We start from the raw sequence: 18,202 nt of genomic DNA, 5'->3' as shown, positions 1-18,202 counted from the left end.
AAAAAAAATAGAAAATATTCCACCTTCTGTGAGAGTGAGTTATCTAAAAATTCAAATTAAACTTTATGCAAATAATTTCTTCTGAAATTATAAGATAAAGCATACAACATGACAGTTTATTTCCTTCTTACTATTTATTGCTCTCTCTCTCCCTGACCCTCTTCCTTCTTTTTTCTTCTGAGACTCACCAGGAGAAAGATCACGGAAGCCAGAATGTGAATCATTATTCCTGTCCAACATGACATGATTCAAAATGGCAAGCACTTTCCCTAGTCTTAAAATTTCATGAAATTTTATTAGCAGGGTATTTCCCAGATTCAATTAGTGTATAGCTTTCACAAGCTCACCTGATTATAAGGAAATAATAAAATGTCTCCATATGGTAATTTGTTTGGCTTCACATCTGCTGAGTCAAAAAGAACAGCTGGGTTTTTCAGGGAGTTACGGCCACAGTAAGCATCCGTCTCCGTTGTCTTCTGCCCTCTATTAATATGTTCCTACAGAAACAACAATATTTCAAAGGAAAATATGATTTATTTTCTTGCTTTTCTTTCAACATGTCCAACTAAGTTATTCAAGATCCTACTCTCATTCCCATTGTTTCTTTGGTATTTAATTTGAAATAATCTCTTCCATCTATGAAATTCTGCATACATTCATTCTGCTCCTTAATCATACAATCTGTTGTGCCTCTGTGTGACTGCTTCCAAAGTCCTATAATCTTTTTTTTAACTATAATCTCATTAAAGATGCCTATTCATTTTCCATGAATATTTGTTTAGTACCAGGTACCAGGTTTTTGTTTATATTTATTTTATTTTTCATAATTCAACTGATGAAGAACACTATCTTTTTAAGAAGGGGCAACACTCTGGGACAAAGAGCTAAAGATTATGTTAATCTTGATGAGAGGTGTCTAACTCATGTAAAAGCAACCTCACTAGAAGTGACAAATGAGTTGCCTTTAAATAAATTGGAATTGAGCCGGGTGGTGGTGGTGCACGCCTTTAATCCCAGCACTCGGGAAGCAGAGAAAGGTGGATCTCTGTGAGTTCGAGGCCAGCCTGGTCTCCAAAGTGAGTTCCAGGAAAGGCACAAAGCTACAAAGAGAAACCCTGTCTTGAAAAACAAAAACAAACAAACCAAAAAATTGGAATTGTTCAAATCAGAGAAATAATCAACAGACTCCAGAGGGTAAAAATCTGTGTAAAACATTAAAGAAAGGAGGATCCTAGTGCTGCAAATATTGAATCTAAGCAGAGCACAGAAACGAATTCTGGAATAGTGTTGGGAGATGCAGTAATGAAGGAACTGAGTATAAGCTCATCCTCATAGTCAGTAGGACTACATTCAGACACACACATGAGCATTAAGTTGAAAAGGCTGCCATTAAGCTTAAAACTTTCCATTTTATCTCTAATAAATCTGCTAATGCAAAGTATCATGTAGTATTCATTTTAAATAATCATGGTTATTTCTATAGTATTCATCTAATTTAAATATCTAGACCCTATATTTTATCTTTGGGTATGTGTATGTGGAGGATATCTGTACATGCATATTTACGTGTGAGGTGTACATGTGCCATGGCACACTTTCAGTGATCAATCCACACCTTCCACCTTATTTGGGTCTCTTGCTTACTGTTGCATATACAGGCTAGCTGACTGTGGGTTTCTGGGAATTCTCATGACCACCTCGAATCTCACTATATGAGTGCTAGAATTACAGAAACTTGCCACTATGCCTGGCTTTACTTGCATTCTGGACATATGAACTCAGGTCCTCACATTTGTACGAGTGTTTGTTCACCGATCCCTCTCCCCATGCATGTATGTCATACTCTTGGAGTGTTACTTGGAAAGAGTACACATGTAACATTCTCAAGTATTCAGAAGTAAAAATTAGAATATATATTTTTAATATTTTCCTCTATATACTAAACAAATTTATATATCTCATAAAGAAAGAAATAAGAATTGTAATAATTGACTAAGTGATTTCAAAAAGCAAGAAAACGAATTAACTGCATAATTTATTCCTTCCCACACAAATTATATGCTCTGAAGCTGGTAAGGAAGAGAACACATTCTTCACTCATGTGAAGAAAATACATAAACAAAATCTTGAAGTTCTTACCTTTACCCATTTTGTTCACTGTCTACTTATCAAGTAAACTCATGCATGATGGAAGTACTGTTTTCACAAATGACTCATCTTAGAGTTAAGAAGACGCTAGACTGAGCCTTGCCAGCAAATCTGTACCAAATTACCTTTGCAGTTTGACTTAGAACTAACAACTAGTGTTAGCTCAAGAGAAATCACAAAATCTCAAACACTTATGGGAAGTCTGGTTGAGTCCCTCTCAAGGGTCATTAAACACTACATACCAGTTCAAAATCAGTTTCATAGTCTCTGAAGTATTTTACGAGAAATCCTTCTTCCAGATGTGAGATTTCTGGTGGACACTTGGCACTCAGCATCTCTTCCACAGCTACCTGAAACTAAAAGAACAGTGTGGACTTTAGTAACTTCTTTCTAATCAACTTAGAATATAGTAACTCCACTATTAATTTGACTAATTAGCTCTCTATTGGAATATTTTCATGAGATAATTCCCATGTTAGCCATAATTAGGATACTTTCATCTATAATTTCCTAAGAATTTTCAAGTTACTATGTGATTATTTTAGTGTCCATTGGTCTTATCATGATAATTATGTCCAATTGGCTATTATTATTATCTTAGTTTTTATATAATGCAGGCATTTTATTAAGTAGTGTTTTAAGGAGAGCAATAAAAAATTGAAATAAACAATTACCTAATTAAACATATTCCAAAAAAATGATTTCCCCAATACATCCAAATCAACTAGGAAAAATATGCTGAAATATATTCTATTTTCAAAAGAACAGATCAAACACTGACTGTAACCCTAAATTTCTAATTATCTAAAATACTAAATATTTTGGATTAAATAGGAATTTTTATACACTCATGAGTCTTGTAACTTTTATTTCTACTTGTCTAGCAAAGTATAGAAAATGATTGTTGCTTGGAATTGTTGGCTTAAGGCAAAGCATAATATCTAATCCCCAAGCAAACACTAATTGAAACTCACTGTACACATTCCAAGACTAGGTAACCCACAAGCATGCTACCTTTAAAAACAGCCCCCACTCCTCCCCTACCCAGCATAACAGGTCATATTGACACAGGTCAAAGACTTCCTTTTTTCTTCTCTCAGTCTTTGTAATATTTCTTCCCTTCTTTCCTTACAATGAATTGGCCAAGACAGTAGCAGATGTATTGCATCTCCTTGAAGTATTATTTACATCATAAGATTGATATTTAGATGGGTTTCTTTTTTAATAAAATAAAGTATTTGAATTTTGTAATTAAGTCTTTGCTGTATCCATCTTTAAAGATCTCTTTGACTTGCACATAATGAACATTTGGATTGGGGGAGCAAGAGAATACTGGGATGGGTAAGGGGCATACATCTCCCACACAAACCCAGAGAATGGCTGTGATGGCTTTTAGATGCTTTCTCCAGAGAAATGGGTGGTCACACTAGATTGGATCTGTGCCCATTTGAGACAGAAGCATGAATGATATACATTTCATTAAGTTAACCAAATGTTGAGTGATTTTCACTGATGCCATGAAGCAATGTCCTTTCTCATCTGCCTATGAATGGACTACATGAACTGTGAAAGGATGCAGAAGAAATACATAGTAGAATGTTCCTAGAGCATACTTCAGCTTCCGATGACTCTGGGGCAAGGGGCTTAGAAGCAATCCCATCCCAGTTTAATGTGAACGTCTCCAAACTGGGTTTTCCTCTGGTTTGCTCTGTGATATCCAGCGTGATATTATTTCCTTCAAATACTTCATAACCAAGCAGATCAAAGTCTCCTGCGTGTGGTACCAAATAGAATTAAAAAAAGAGAATTAACATGACACCAGTACATCTAAAAGAGACATTCAAAACTGTAACCAAATTGATTATATTTGGAGTTCTATTAACATAAAAGAAAGAGGAATGGGAAAGATGCAGAGTATTGTAATATAGTAGATTTATTCACAGCAGAAACAGCAAAGTAACATTCGATCCATTTAAATTCTATCTATGGGTTAAGAGGAAACATATGAAAAGCAGGTTACATTCAAATTGGGCAGTTAAGGGGAAGAGAGCAGCAGGGTATTCAAAACACTAATTTATGCTTTTTCAATGTAAGTATTTTAGTGCAAAAATATGTTTAGCTTTGTTGACTGTCAATAGAGCATAAAGTCTATTTCCAATAACAGCTTACACTCAAGGCTTGTGCACAAGGTGCCACTTTGCGACAAGTAAGGCCCTGAATTCCACTGCCTCTCTCTATTGGGTACGGTATTGTAATATACCCTGTTTTGATTTTGCCATGGATTTGTTAAGGTCTCTCCTGAAGTTTCAACATGTCTCTATGATCTGTAATACAAATGAAGCACAAGCTTACCTCTTGCTGATACAAAGGTTATTGTGTAGATATAGCTCTGGAGATCCCTCTTGCTGGTCACTTGAACTGAATCTGGCTTTATAGACCAAAGGTCATTTAAAGCTGATTGCAACATGAAGTCAGAAGCATCAACAGGCAGCCAGACTTTGGACGAATTAAAAAAGGAAAATAGAAGTATTGAAATCTTTGTGGCCCAAACTGGTGTCTTATACTTAAATTTATTTTTCATAACATTAAAGTCATCAAGCAGAAAATTGATCTGGGATAATAATGTTGGCTGTTTAATTGGTTAGTAATGTCTTTGATTGTAGGGAACCCTATTATTTTAATATTCCATAATCATAAGTATTGTATGAATTAATTGATATTTCTTGCTTAGGACAACAAAAAAATGTTTAGGATTATTAATTAGGATTTATTAATATAGAAATGTGTTATTAACTGATAAATTAGTATTTTGTAGGTGTATTACTAAAACAAATTATGATAAATTCAATTCCTAGTTTCTGAACTTATACCTCTGAGTCATATGTATATAGATATGTATATGCTTTTAGGTATAATGTATTAATATTTTTATAAATAAATATGATGATATATGTGAGAAAGTTTTTTTCTTTTTTCTTTGGTTTTTCAAGACAGGGTTTCTTTGTGTAACAGATTCTTTCTAACTTATCATTGTGCTAGAGTGAATACTTTATACCTAGGTGTATACATAAAAGCAAATAATTCTCTTGTTAGTATAGCATACCAGTCTTTTCCATGTTGTAGATGAGTCTGTATTGGGAAAGTGAACATGAGTTAGTTCCCATACATGGGCTGGTTACTGCAACCTGCTGAACTTCATTAGTAGCATTAGTTGTCTCCCAGTTTTCCAATGTTATAATCTATTTTCCAAATAAATAAAAAATTAACATATAAACATAAATGAACTTTAAATAATTGTAATTTAGCCATTCCATGTCTCTCCACTATTCTGTTTTAATGTAAATAATATTTAAACAACATTTTAAAATGAGTCTTATGAAATAAAAGCCTGATGGTTATAGCATAGATATATACAATATAGATAATGTCAAGACAAAACACAACAACTACAAAATAACATTCCCCTAACATACAACCTAATAACTAAATGAACTCTGTCATACATTTTACTCTTTCAAGGGATAAAGAGTGAACCCAGGGCCTCACAGAAGCTGTACAAATATTCCAGTGACAATCCTCACTACTAGACACTGATTTTTCAGTAAAGTGGATCTGTCATGACTGCAAACCTGTACTTCCGGGATGACTGTTGACTGAGACTTGATGACCTGTTCTTCATCTACTGCATCTCCTGTCTGCTGTTCAGTGAAGACATTCTTATATTGGTACAGTCCAACATCAACAAACGCACTCAAGCTATACTCTTGCAGCAAGATTTCAATGTAATATCTGGGAAATAGAGTAAGGAAGATAAATATTTTCCCCAAAGCATAGGTCATAAAATATTTTTAAAAAATGAATAAAACTAGTAACACAAATAAAAGTTATTAAATTATAATAGTATATAAATGTATAATTAATACAAGGTTTTATAGCAGTCTGTTTAAACGAAATTGACTATGTAATATATAAACATTACCAAAAAGTAGTTCTACTCAGGCCAGCCAATAAATATTTACTGGAGAAGATAACAACCTCTAAACTTGAGGAGCTGGAACAAAATAATGGTGCAGACCATGGTAATACCTCTCTGGAACACAACACTGAGGACAGCAGGAAGTTAAACGAAGAATCTTAGAGCTTCAAAGAAAACAGCAACTAGGTTTACATTTGTCATAATTCTATAGCTCAGTGGATGTATGAGTTGGGTTGAAAGTTCTTGATATGGTTTGGAGCATGTGTTCTCCAAAAGGTCAAATGATAAGGGCTTGGTGGAGGGCTTATGGCACTATTAGGGTAATGAAACTTTCATCAAGTCGAGAGAAGTAGAAGGAAGTCTTTGAAGACATATCCATGAGAAAGATAGAGTCTTTCTTCTTCTATCCCCATCTCTATTTCTTCTTCCCCCATCCCCAGAAATGCAATGAGGGGAATAGGCTTTGTCCACCCATTACACACTCCCTGCCGTGATGTACTGGACCAGCAACAGGGCCTAGGGACCATGAACTATAGCATCTGAAACCATGAAACAATATCAATCTTTCTTCTGTCTAATTTGATTATCTCAGGTGTCTATCAGTGACAGAAAACTGACACAGATCTATAATAATATGCCTTAAAAGCAACTCTATTTGTCATTTAGACTGACTGTGTTTCTCCAACAAGATTGGGGCAATATTTAGAACTGTTGAATTTTTAAGAACACCTAACCTTCATCTAACTTTATGTCTGGGCCAGAAGTTCTCAACCTATGGGTCTCAACCCCCTTGGGGGCCAAAGACCCTTTCACTGGGGTCATGTATCAGATATCCTGCTTATTATGTATTTACATTACAATTCATAACTGCAGCAAAATTAGAGTTATGAAGTAGCAATGAAATAATTTCATGGTTGGAGGTCACCACAATATAAGGGACTGTATTAAAGTTTCACAGCATTAGGAAGGCTGAGAATCACTGGTCTTGACTAATGGTCACTGACCATCTCCTATATGTGAGTAAAATTCTATTCTCCATTGGAATCTCTGGGAATGTCACTATCATGTCCATCTTTGATGAGGCTACATATAAGCATTCCTATGAATTGTTTCATATTACAGATGTAAGTTCATAGAAGACCCTGAAAGAAAGGCATTTATGATGGGTGAGATCATGGAATTTTAGGTAGTCTCCCTGTTAAACTGGTACTGGAGGATGACAAGAGGCTCTGAGGTACCTTAAGGATTGGCTAAGACTGATTGAGGTTCATGACCCTGGAAGACACACTAAGTTCTGCATTCTTATTGGTGGCATAAAAATATTAACTATGCATTAGAAACTCAAATTAAGCATTGTATTAACATTATTCCGTTCAATTTACAAATGCCCCATTAAAACAGATATCATTTTTATTCTCTACAAAGGAATGAAAGAGACCTAAAAACATTAAAGATTTGTTTTTTAAAATGGGCAAACTTACCAGCATGTAGAAGACATCAATGAATGACAAATATATATTACCAGTGGCACTTATAAAATTTATATGATTTTGTGGGGTTATTTTCTCTCTAGCAATACGCAAACCCTCAGATACTGGAACAATGAAACTAGTGAAATGAAGTACCTGAAAAGCCAGTCCTAAAAAGCATCAGTGCTAAACTTCACGAAATTATAATTTATGCAATAGGATTAATTTAAAATTTAAACTTACCTGTTTAGTGTCAGTATTCTTGAAAATATAGAATCAAAGTTCATAAAATTGTGGAAAATAAACAATATAAATACCTTTGCGGTACAGGACACTGAACCTAGGGCTTTGTGCATACTTCGCAGGCTTGTTACAGTGAGCAATGTCCTCAGCCTTTGAGAACGATTAACTCTCTAAGTCAAGACAATAGACCATTGCGTATACCAGTAAAAACAAATTAAAATGTTTTAAAATATAAAGCTACAATTTAAACACCACACAAGAACTAAAATACAAGGAAAAAATGCCCTTACGCTTTTCCTTTCTGAAGATGAATCTCATCCGATCTTTGTGTTGAACTTGAAAAATAACCATTGGCATTGGCAGAGTGATATGCGATCTTTACCTTGTCCCAGGAAGAGAGAAAAAAGAGTTTAAAATAAAACTTCTCAACAATTAATTTTCATTTATCACTACTTCAATTTTAGAAATTTTATCAATAGGAAAATGTGAAAATCCATTTTTTTCTTCTAAGATCTGTTATTCATAGCAACATTAACTTTAAGAAAATCATAAAATCTTTATTTGTTCTATCCTTTCCCAATACCAATATCATTACCCAAGTCTACTGAATAGTTTTAGCCTTTCCAATAGTAGAATTGCAGCAGAAAATAGCAGCAATACAAACGAGATATAGTTGTTATTATTATTAAACAAATGGACTTCTGTTGTGGAAAAAAATCTCCTAAAGAAATTATCTAAATTACTTAGTTGTATGTACACTTGGAAGTTACCCAAGTTAGCTAAATGCATAAGAGGGTGAGAGGACTTTATGCTTCTCATTAAGAATAATTATATCGTCCTTGAATAACTGTGTGAACATGCTCTGGAGCATTAGCATTTATAAACTGCAAATGACAATCTAAGCCTACATAGCCAGTACAAGAAAACATCTTGTCAAATAGATTGAGTATTAAAGTGTGATTTTTAAATTGATTTATTATTTTCACGCTCTTAAAACTGTCTTGAGAGACTAGTCCATAATACTAAAACTTCAAATGAATACTAGTACTCAATAGAGTATTTATTCATGGGTGTAAAAAATCCAAAGTTTAAAAGTCATTAGTGGTAAGATGTGGTAAGTGGTAAGTTACAAGCTTAGTAAACCTGTGGAGCAGCATAGTCAGTAATTTAAAATGACAACAAACAACAATTGTATTTACCACATACTACTAATACAAAATAAAAGATGACTATGATTCTACCTATGCAAAAACCCAAAAATATATTGTAGCATTAAGACAAACTTTCATCTCATAACTGAGAAAATGTAATAAGATTTTTAAATTATTTTAAATTTCCCTTTTTCTGGTTATAATTAGATCATAATAAAGAAAACTCCTCCCCCCCTCTCTCTCTCTCTCTCTCTCTCTCTCTCTCTCTCTCTCTCTGTGTGTGTGTGTGTGTGTGTGTGTGTGTGTGTGTGTGTGTGTGTGTGTGTGTATGTTTCCCTTGGCAAAGGATTTTATTAGGGAAATAATTTTCTCTCAGACTGTCAACTTCCTACTAGAAGTTTACAGTATTGGAGATAACATTTGTGTTAAAATAGCAAGGACCTAATCTCATGAAATCATTTCTCATAAGGTTGTTAATATATTCACTAATTTGATTAAAATAAGTGAAACACATTAAAAAGATTATAATAGTGTCTTCATGCTGTCCAAAAGCATCATGCAGGTTCCCTACCTACCTTGTCTTCTGGGTGTCCAGTCTGGCTGAAATAAATAGCATAGCGGTCATCACCTCTGATATAAAATCTATAAACATCAGAATCTGGAGGCACCAAAAATCCACTGAAGCGTGCAACAAATACGTCTTGTTCCATGGGCCAAACATAGGAAGCAGAATCTATCCAACTGGCACCCAGGTACCCTGGGGTATGTTCATTGTATTCAAGTATCTCTTCTAGATGTACTGGCCTGCTGTTATTCCAAACCTCCATCTTTAGTCCTCTTCCACCTACATATAATTGCAATAAATGAAATTGTTCATCAGGATAATGGTGCTGTATCTCAATGGCCTATTTGGTGGTCGTTACTGAGGTCCTGTATCAGTTCATGTTTTTAGAGCATATATAAATAAACAGTTACACATACCCTAGATATGCCTGATCCTAGAGACAGTGCTTGCTATCAGAGCCATCCACTGTTCACTTATTATTAATTTCTCTGAGTTGATAGTGCCATCCACACTAAGCACAGAAACGATATTGTGGGTGATATGCATTTTAACCATTTTATACCTGGTTAATTCTTTAGGTAAGATGACAACATGTCATCATGTCATCATACATGTCATCATACTATGCTGCTCAACTATATACTATATGACTGATGCTTCACATAGCAAAGTCCCAAAGCTTCAAAATTCAAACCATTTGATTACAAAAAAAAAAAAAAAAAAAAAACAAAAACAAAACTTGGCTTGATAAATTTTCCCTAACGAAAGTTATCCAATAACTGGCTTGCAAAGCGTGGAGTGAAAGTACAGATATTGGTGTTTTAATATTTCTCCCAGTATTTGCTTTCTTTTGTTGCTTTTTAGAATGTTGATTCAGGGCTAAGATGTCATCCGCTTCTAGATTAGGTGTACCTACGCTTGTAAGATAAACTCTAATATGTTACCTGCTTCTTGGATAGAATCAAAGAGAAAATATTTTCAATTAGATGTAACTACATGTGTTAGATAAACTCTGAATTGTCACATTCTTTTTTCTTCGTTTTCTGAAAAATGTAACACCATCAGGTCAACACCTTCCTTCAGCAGTCTTCAGTTTGTTTGCCTCTGTTAGCTAATGCTCTTCATCTGAATTTGCTGGGGAAAAACTTGAGTACATCAAAGTCAGCCTTTTATGGTGTTAATAGTCACTGATACACAACTTTCTCTGAATCATCGGTCATTAATATAAAAATTGTTTTGTAAATTGAGAACATTTTCCTTATATTCAAAGCAAAGAAGTCTAGGAGGTTGCAAATGATAATTTGTTAATGTGGTGATATTTTAATTGTGCTGAAATGTGATTTTATTTGTACATTAATAAATAAAGTTTGCCTGAAGATCAAAGGCCATTAGTGAGCCAGGAATAGAAGTCAGGTAGTGGTAGCCCACACCCTTAATCTGATCACATGGCAGGCAGAGTCTCTGTGTGGTCAAGGACACAGCCAAGCATGGTGACCCTTGAGTCTTTAATCCCAGTACCAACCATAGAGACCAGGAGGTCTGTATAGACAGGCAGTGATGAGGAAGTCATGTGGCTGGGCTTAGAGCCAATGAGAAGGCAGAACAGGAAAGCAATAAAACACAAGACACACAGGAAGAAGCTCTCTCTGGGGAAGTGATGGCAGCGAGGTGGTCAGATAAGGCAGTCGTTGCTCTTGCTCTGACCTCTTTGGCTTTAACTCTGTATTTGGCTCTGTGTTTCTTATTTAATAAGACCATTTAGAATTTTGTCTACAATTGGCGCCCAACGTGGCAAGAATTCATTAAAAAAAAAAAACTGTTGGCCTCACCAATGGCATGATAAAGAATAGATTTCATTGTTTTCAAAAAAAAAAGTTGCTTCTCCACAGAGCCTTTCAAAGATGCAGTATGCAGAAACAGGATTGCCATACCTGGCAATCTCAAACACAACAATGAGAAAGTCTACAAAAGAACTTAGAGTGTCATTTCTCCTCTATTTTTATGCCCAGATCATTCTAGGACAGTCAGATTTAATCTCCCACATTTATACTTTAAGCACAAAAAGTTTTTTAAAATAATTTTGAAAAAAGCACTATTTATGAGAATATAATTTACTTATGTTTATCTCTTTTTCTTCCTCAGAACTCTCCTATACACTCCTTCTAACTCTCCTCCAAATTCATGGCCTCCGTTTTATTAGTTGTTATTGTATGCAGATGCATACGTGTGTGTGTGTGTGTGTGTGTGTGTGTGTGTGTGTGTGTGCAGATGGATATTCCTAAATAGACTCTGCTAAGTCTTTATACAGTCACTTGTATGCATGTTATCAGGGATGACCATTTGGTATTGGGTAATTATTTGGTGTGTTCTTCCCTGGCAATGACAGTTTATCCCATGATCAGCTTTCATTAGTTGCCTGTTAGTTGTGTAGGGTTTAAGCCTCATAGGCTGTTAAAATTTCCACATTGACTGTGCCTATATTCAGTAACCACAGTGGGATTTAAAGAAGCAAACCATTTCATTTTTTCTAATAAGGTCATGATATATTACAAAAAGATGTTAGAATTTAGGGTCAGTTTTCTCCAAGGTATAGCTTTGATGCAGCTATTTTAATATAAACATGCCCTTGGGTTCAGATGTTGCTCAATTAACAGAGTGTCTGTTATAAAAAATATCTATGGGCCTAGAAAATATAAACCAGAAGGCTTGTAGGAAATTTATTAAAATTCCTAAAAGTTAAATTAATATTTTTATACTAAGAATATATCTCAATAATAATTTTTCCTGCAAATACAGAAATTGGTATTCTCACTTACAATAACTTACCTGGATATATGGTTTTGAGGATCTTAGGCTTGGGAGGAGTCTTGCAGTATATACTATTTTCTGTGACATTCAAAATATCACAGGATTGACCTACAGTGAAACAAAATATAAAGCTGTTGCAAACAATCTTTATATGTAAATCACACTAGCCAATCTTGAAAGACTGTTAAAACCTTTTATTAGATTTAATTTTACTTTATGTTTGTTTTGCCTGAGTAGATGTTTGTCCACCACATGCATGCTTTGTGCCTGGGAAGGTCAGACAAGAGCATCAGATTCCCTGGAACTGGAGTTATGAATGGTTGTGAACTACCATATAGGTGCTGGAAATTGAACCCAAATCTACTGTGAGAGCATTAAGTGCTTTTAACCTCTGGACCACCTCTCCAGCCCTTGAAATTCTTTTTTAATTAAAAAAAGTGTATAACCAAATGACAAAGCTGGGGCTCTTATGCCCTTCATATAGTCTTCAGTGGGCTCCTCATTCACTAGTTTTTACACTTCCACAAACGAAAATTGCTTCCTGGCAATATATCACAAATCTGAGACAGAAAATTTCTTTAAAAAAAAAATATGGGGAAAAGCTCCTAAGACTACATGTAAGTATAACACATGTCACTTCTGGGTCCAAAGGGAAGCCTTTAATTTTGCTTTTTACTGATAATTGAATATTCAAGAAGTTCAGATTGTATGAAGGTACAGGATCCCCAGCCCCCTTAGGTGGAAACTCGGTGCCTTTATTGCAGTTCTTCAGCAGTTTTTAAACAGTATTTTTGTAGGTAGACTGAGAGCAAAACAGACAAGGGTCCTAAGAGGAGCATTAGCACTTCTATGTGAACATACTTGCACTTGGTAGAAGAGTCTGGATTTTAGACCCCAACACAGGCTTCACATAAGGCCAGGGCAAGGTGAGTAATTTTTGAAATAGCCATCACACTCTATAAAAAGTGAGGATGAGGAGAATAGGAAGGTGTCTTTACCAAGTTTCATTTGGTGGCCTGGAATATTTAAACTGTGGATACACCATTTGGGCAGAGTCATAGACTGAGTCCTTAGAAGGTAGCAAAAACCAGGAAAAGGGGGCTATAGTAGGGAATTATGTACCTAGTGCATGGGCAGGAATCTGTCCCCTGGCTATCAAGTGATGTGATATCCTGACCCAGTTGGGGGAGCCCCACCATGGCATTGACCTAAACCCCATTAATAGCTGTGTACTTCCTCCCAAGCGGGATCCCGAAAAGACAAATCACAGTGGTGTGTCGGCAGAGAACGAGACGGCATGGGCCTTTATAAATGGGTAGGAAACTCATTAATGCTGTTTCCAAGGCCAATATCACCAGTAGTCACTGCTAATGCTTGTAGAGTACAAGAAAAAGTGTAAGAGTATCCCCCGATAACAATTAAAATCCTCCCATTATTAGCAAACACATTGAAAGGTAACTGCAGATAAAGAAGGGTGTTTAAGAAATATCCCAGAGGGTGTCCTCAGCTGCAGTGAGGAAGTGGACGGTGGGGGACAGTCAGGATGCTCTCTGGTGCTGCACTTGGAGTTCAGATTCCAGTGGCACAAGGTTTCAGGGAGTGGGAAGAATATTAACCCCCAGAGCCAAATATTTAGTGAAAATACCCGGTACTAAATAGATGATAACAATGGTGAGAAGACAACTTTCCACACAAATTCCTAAAGAACAGGCAAGGTTTGATCTTATAAAGTAGTACAATAAAAAAAAAAAAAGTATTAAAAAAAATACCTCCAACTAGAACTCTCGCTGGGAGATCGGTCTGATCAAAGAAGCGTCCCTGGACTGTCAGTGTGGTGCCGCCTGCAAGGCTGCCTTTTGAAGGGGAAATCATCGTGACCTCTGAGGAAGGAATGCATATTGTGTAAAATGTGGTAAAGGTCACACACAAATCCAATCTGCTTCTTTTTACAAAGATTGCCATGTATCCCCGTCACCATCGCTAACGCAAGAAAGCTCGAGCGCACCTAAGGCAGACTGCCAAAGAAATGAATTCAGTCTTCCCCTGGTGCAGTCCAGCAAAGAGGTTGATAACACAGCTTTCACAGAGTCCTCTAGTAGGGAATGGTATGAAAAAGACCGTGGCCCTCAGAAGGTTGCAGAAGTAGAGAAAACCTGAGCTGAGCATAACCAGCTCCCAGAAACAGGCAGAATTAAGGTCAAAGCACCTCTGTCCCTACAGGGTTTTGAAGAACACATATTTATGGGAAAACACATTGGTTTGGCAGGGTGTTATTATATAGTCCTGGTGGGCTTGGTACTCAGTAGTAGCCAAGGATGACCTTGAGCTCACTGCAAAGCTCCTGCCTCAGCCTCACAAGTGCCAGAACCATAGGCAGGAGCTATGTTTTGTTTTGGACTGACATCTGATACTTTCTCAAAAAAAAAAATGCTTTTAACTATGGCTATATATATATATATTTGTACAGAAAAGGTTTAGCTTTATTATTAAAACAGCCCAGTCCAAGACATATGGTAAATAGGTGCTAATTGTTTTCATAAATATTTTTCTTCTTGTAGTTACATATAATCTGTAACATTTAACATGATCAAATCAGTAGGTGGATATCCTATTTTCTAAAATAACCTCAATCTCAGGACAATTATTATTACTATTATTATTATGATATTACAGTTCTATACAGTAAACAAATTTGAAGGACAAGTCAAGATTTCCCACAGCCATTTGATTTGAACACTCACACTATTCTCTCATTTTTAAAAATAATTTACTTACTGTTATTTTATACACATTAGCGTTTTGCCTGCAACCATCTATGCCAGAATCAGATCCCCTGGAACTAGACAGCTGTGAGCTGTCATGTCGGTGCTGGAAATTGAACTTGGGTCCTCTCGAAAGCAGCCAGTGCTCTTCACCACTGAGCCATCTCTCCAGCCCCAGAATCCTTTATATTTTTAATGCCCTTGGAATTTCAGCCTGTCCTTGGGTCACTCCTGATCTGGGAAGAAGGACAGTTCTTCTAGCAGACTTGATACTTGCTTTTGATACTCTCCTGGGAGTAGTTTAACCTGAGGTTACCTCAAAATAATTAAATAAAATTAAAGTGTGCTAAGGGATTTTTGTGGACCACACTGAGAGCACAAACCTGAGAATACTTGGCATGTGGTTGAAATTAACTTAACTCAACTAAAGTTGATGAGGGCATGTTTCAGCGCTCTCCCTGCTAGTGTGGAGAGTTTATTTTTCAACTTCACATTGAGAATAGGTTTGAGGGGTTCTAGCTCCTTGTCATGCCTTCAGTGACATTCTTCATTGTGGGTATTTCTCATTTACTAACAGTACATAAAATAATACACACCTGATTATACAAACACCTCTCTCACACAAAAGTGGGGGAAATGTCACATACCTGCATATGTTTGAAACATTGAAATTTTATTGAGAGATGACACAAAATACGTCATTTTCTCTGGGAAACTCCTGTTGAAAAAAAAGCAAAAGTTCTTTGTTTTAAAAATCACCTTTACTAAAGGATTTTGTTACTCAATTTGGTTACAACAATGGTAAAAAATTATGTCATAGTCTGTAAGGTAGCAGAGCAGAACCATCAAGGAAGACAATAGAATGTTTTACATCCCCATTTGCTTGTTGGTTATGCATGTACATAGATGTTGGAGAACTTACTAAACTGCATATTTCAGATATCAACCATTTATTATATCCAAATATTTTTAAAATAAAGTTCACTTTAGGAAATTTTTTGCGAAAGGATTAAACCAGAACTCTTCAGGAAGACTCCGCTTTATACAGGTGAGCTGTTCTGCTTGCCACCCGGGATCCAAGAACACTGAGTTAAGAGTGCTCAGTGTATAGTGTCATCAGATCTTCATATGTGAGGGAGATACACATCAAAGAATTAATTTAGTCAAGGATACAAAGCCAGTAAGAAAAAGCAGAACCAGAACCGCAGCCCAGGCCCCTTGTATCCAGAGCCCAGGTCCGAACTAAAGACTGCATAGTACTCCCAGCCAGTCCACTCGGCTTGTGTGATAGTAAAAACAGTGAGAGCAAGATTTTGCTCACAAGGTTTAAATCATCCTTCACAAACACAGAGCTCTAATAGATGTGTATGTTTTCGATAGACAGTCATAATTCCATAACTAGAAGGTTGAAAAGAATCCTGAAAATTAATACTGTTATGATAATTATTTCAATAAAGTCATTATTATAAAAGGTTAAGAAATTCAAATAATAATTTAAGAGCCAAACACAATGATCATAATCATAATACACTGAACTAGTTTCTGGAATAAGCCAAAAGTGGCTGAGACCAAAGGTGAACTCTGCTATCAATCTAACCCAGGTTTTACAATCTGCACTTTCAACACTGAAGTGTCTAGGAAAATACTTTGTTAAATTTGTCACTTAAGGAGACCATCTTAATTTGTCTATTTTCATATTATAAGCTTTTCAGTTGATTCCCATGATCTGAAACCATGCCAGCATCAATAACATTGTGTCTGGCCAGACACTGCATCTTAAAAATGAATGCTGCTTCTGAAGTTAACAGGAAAATTGCCTCCTGAAATAAAATTTGAATGTAATTTATTGTGGATGACACTGAGGTGATTTCCACTAATTTATTGATAATGACTAGGCATTTCTCAATTAAGACAGCCTCATCTGAACCTTATCAGTTTGGAACAGCTGTTGTTTGAACTTGGGGAAACAGAGCATCAAAGGTTGGGCATTCAAAGAAATGCAGAATGGATGCCAATATGGCCTTTAATTGTTTCATTTGATATTCAGGGGTGCTCTTAAAACTTGTAACATACTAATTTTATAACTTATAAAATGATTTAACACTTTTTAATAATACCATGTAATTTTAAACTGAAGATTTTATGTGGCAAATGTCATATTTTAAAAGCTACCTTAAATTTCTAAGACTATTTTATATAGAAACATTGTTTTCTAAATTATATGTCATTAATGCAAAAATATCAGCCATAAATTTTCTTTTGTCTTTCTCTTTCTTTCTTTCTTTCTTTCTTTCTTTCTTTCTTTCTTTCTTTCATTCTTTCTTTCTCCCTCCCTCTCTCTCTCCCTCCCTCCCTCCCTCCCTCCCTCCCTCTCTCTCTCTCTCCCTCCCTCCCTTTCTTTCTTCTTTCTTTCTTTCTTTCTTTCTTTCTTTCTTTCTTTCTTTCTTTCTTTCTTTCTTTCTCTCTCTCTCTCTCTCTTTCTTTCTTCTTCTTTCTTTCTTTCTTTCTTTCTTTCTTTCTTCTGTTATTTTAGAGACAGGGTCGTGTTTTGTAGCCCTGATTGTCTGGTATTTACCATGTAGCCCAGGGTATCCTTGAACTTATGGTAAATCTCTTGTCTCAGGCTCTCCAGCACTGAGACTGCAGACATGCACCACCATGCCCAGCTGGTCATTAACTTTAAAAAGAATGAAAATGAAATTAGAAGTCAGGACCACAGAATTAACAGTCTAATGGAGTGTTCTTGTCAACATTATGTGTGAATTTGAAAGCTTTAAAAAATATTTTTTGAAACAGGGTTTCATTTTGTAACCCAGACCATACTGAAAGTCTTCATGTAGCCTAGATGGGTCTTAAACTTGTGACGATCCTCCTGTCTCAGCTTCTTGAGTGCTGAGGTTACAGGTCTGTGCTTTCCTGATCAGCCTTTGGTGAGTTTTTAGATAGAGTCCAAGCCTGTTGGTGCAGCAGGATTGATTTATGTATGCTGCACAATCATATTCTGCCTTGATCACTCAAACCATTTACTTTAGAGTAATTACTTCTCGGAGAGATGCATGATGGATTTGGCAATTAATGCT

General features: G+C 35.8%; 1 protein-coding gene across 1 annotated transcript in view; it reads right to left on the bottom strand.

The window, feature by feature from the left end:
* Pkhd1l1 (PKHD1 like 1) overlaps window positions 1-18,202 on the bottom strand; it is a 148,362-nt gene that overhangs the window by 108,505 nt on the left and 21,655 nt on the right. Inside the window, exons 10-20 of the mRNA XM_028867944.2 lie at window positions 15,770-15,840; window positions 14,130-14,240; window positions 12,379-12,468; window positions 9,563-9,831; window positions 8,127-8,218; window positions 5,778-5,937; window positions 5,252-5,387; window positions 4,501-4,644; window positions 3,762-3,919; window positions 2,391-2,504; window positions 348-497 (exon numbers count right to left, since the gene is read on the bottom strand). Coding sequence (XP_028723777.1) covers window positions 348-497; window positions 2,391-2,504; window positions 3,762-3,919; window positions 4,501-4,644; window positions 5,252-5,387; window positions 5,778-5,937; window positions 8,127-8,218; window positions 9,563-9,831; window positions 12,379-12,468; window positions 14,130-14,240; window positions 15,770-15,840 — 1,495 coding nt within the window. The remainder of the gene's footprint in view (window positions 1-347; window positions 498-2,390; window positions 2,505-3,761; window positions 3,920-4,500; window positions 4,645-5,251; window positions 5,388-5,777; window positions 5,938-8,126; window positions 8,219-9,562; window positions 9,832-12,378; window positions 12,469-14,129; window positions 14,241-15,769; window positions 15,841-18,202) is intronic.

Source organism: Peromyscus leucopus, chromosome 20 (assembly GCF_004664715.2).
Source record: "Peromyscus leucopus breed LL Stock chromosome 20, UCI_PerLeu_2.1, whole genome shotgun sequence".
NCBI lineage: Eukaryota > Metazoa > Chordata > Mammalia > Rodentia > Cricetidae > Peromyscus > Peromyscus leucopus.
Note: the sequence above shows the minus strand (reverse complement) of the source record. Positions and strands in the feature narration are given on the sequence as shown.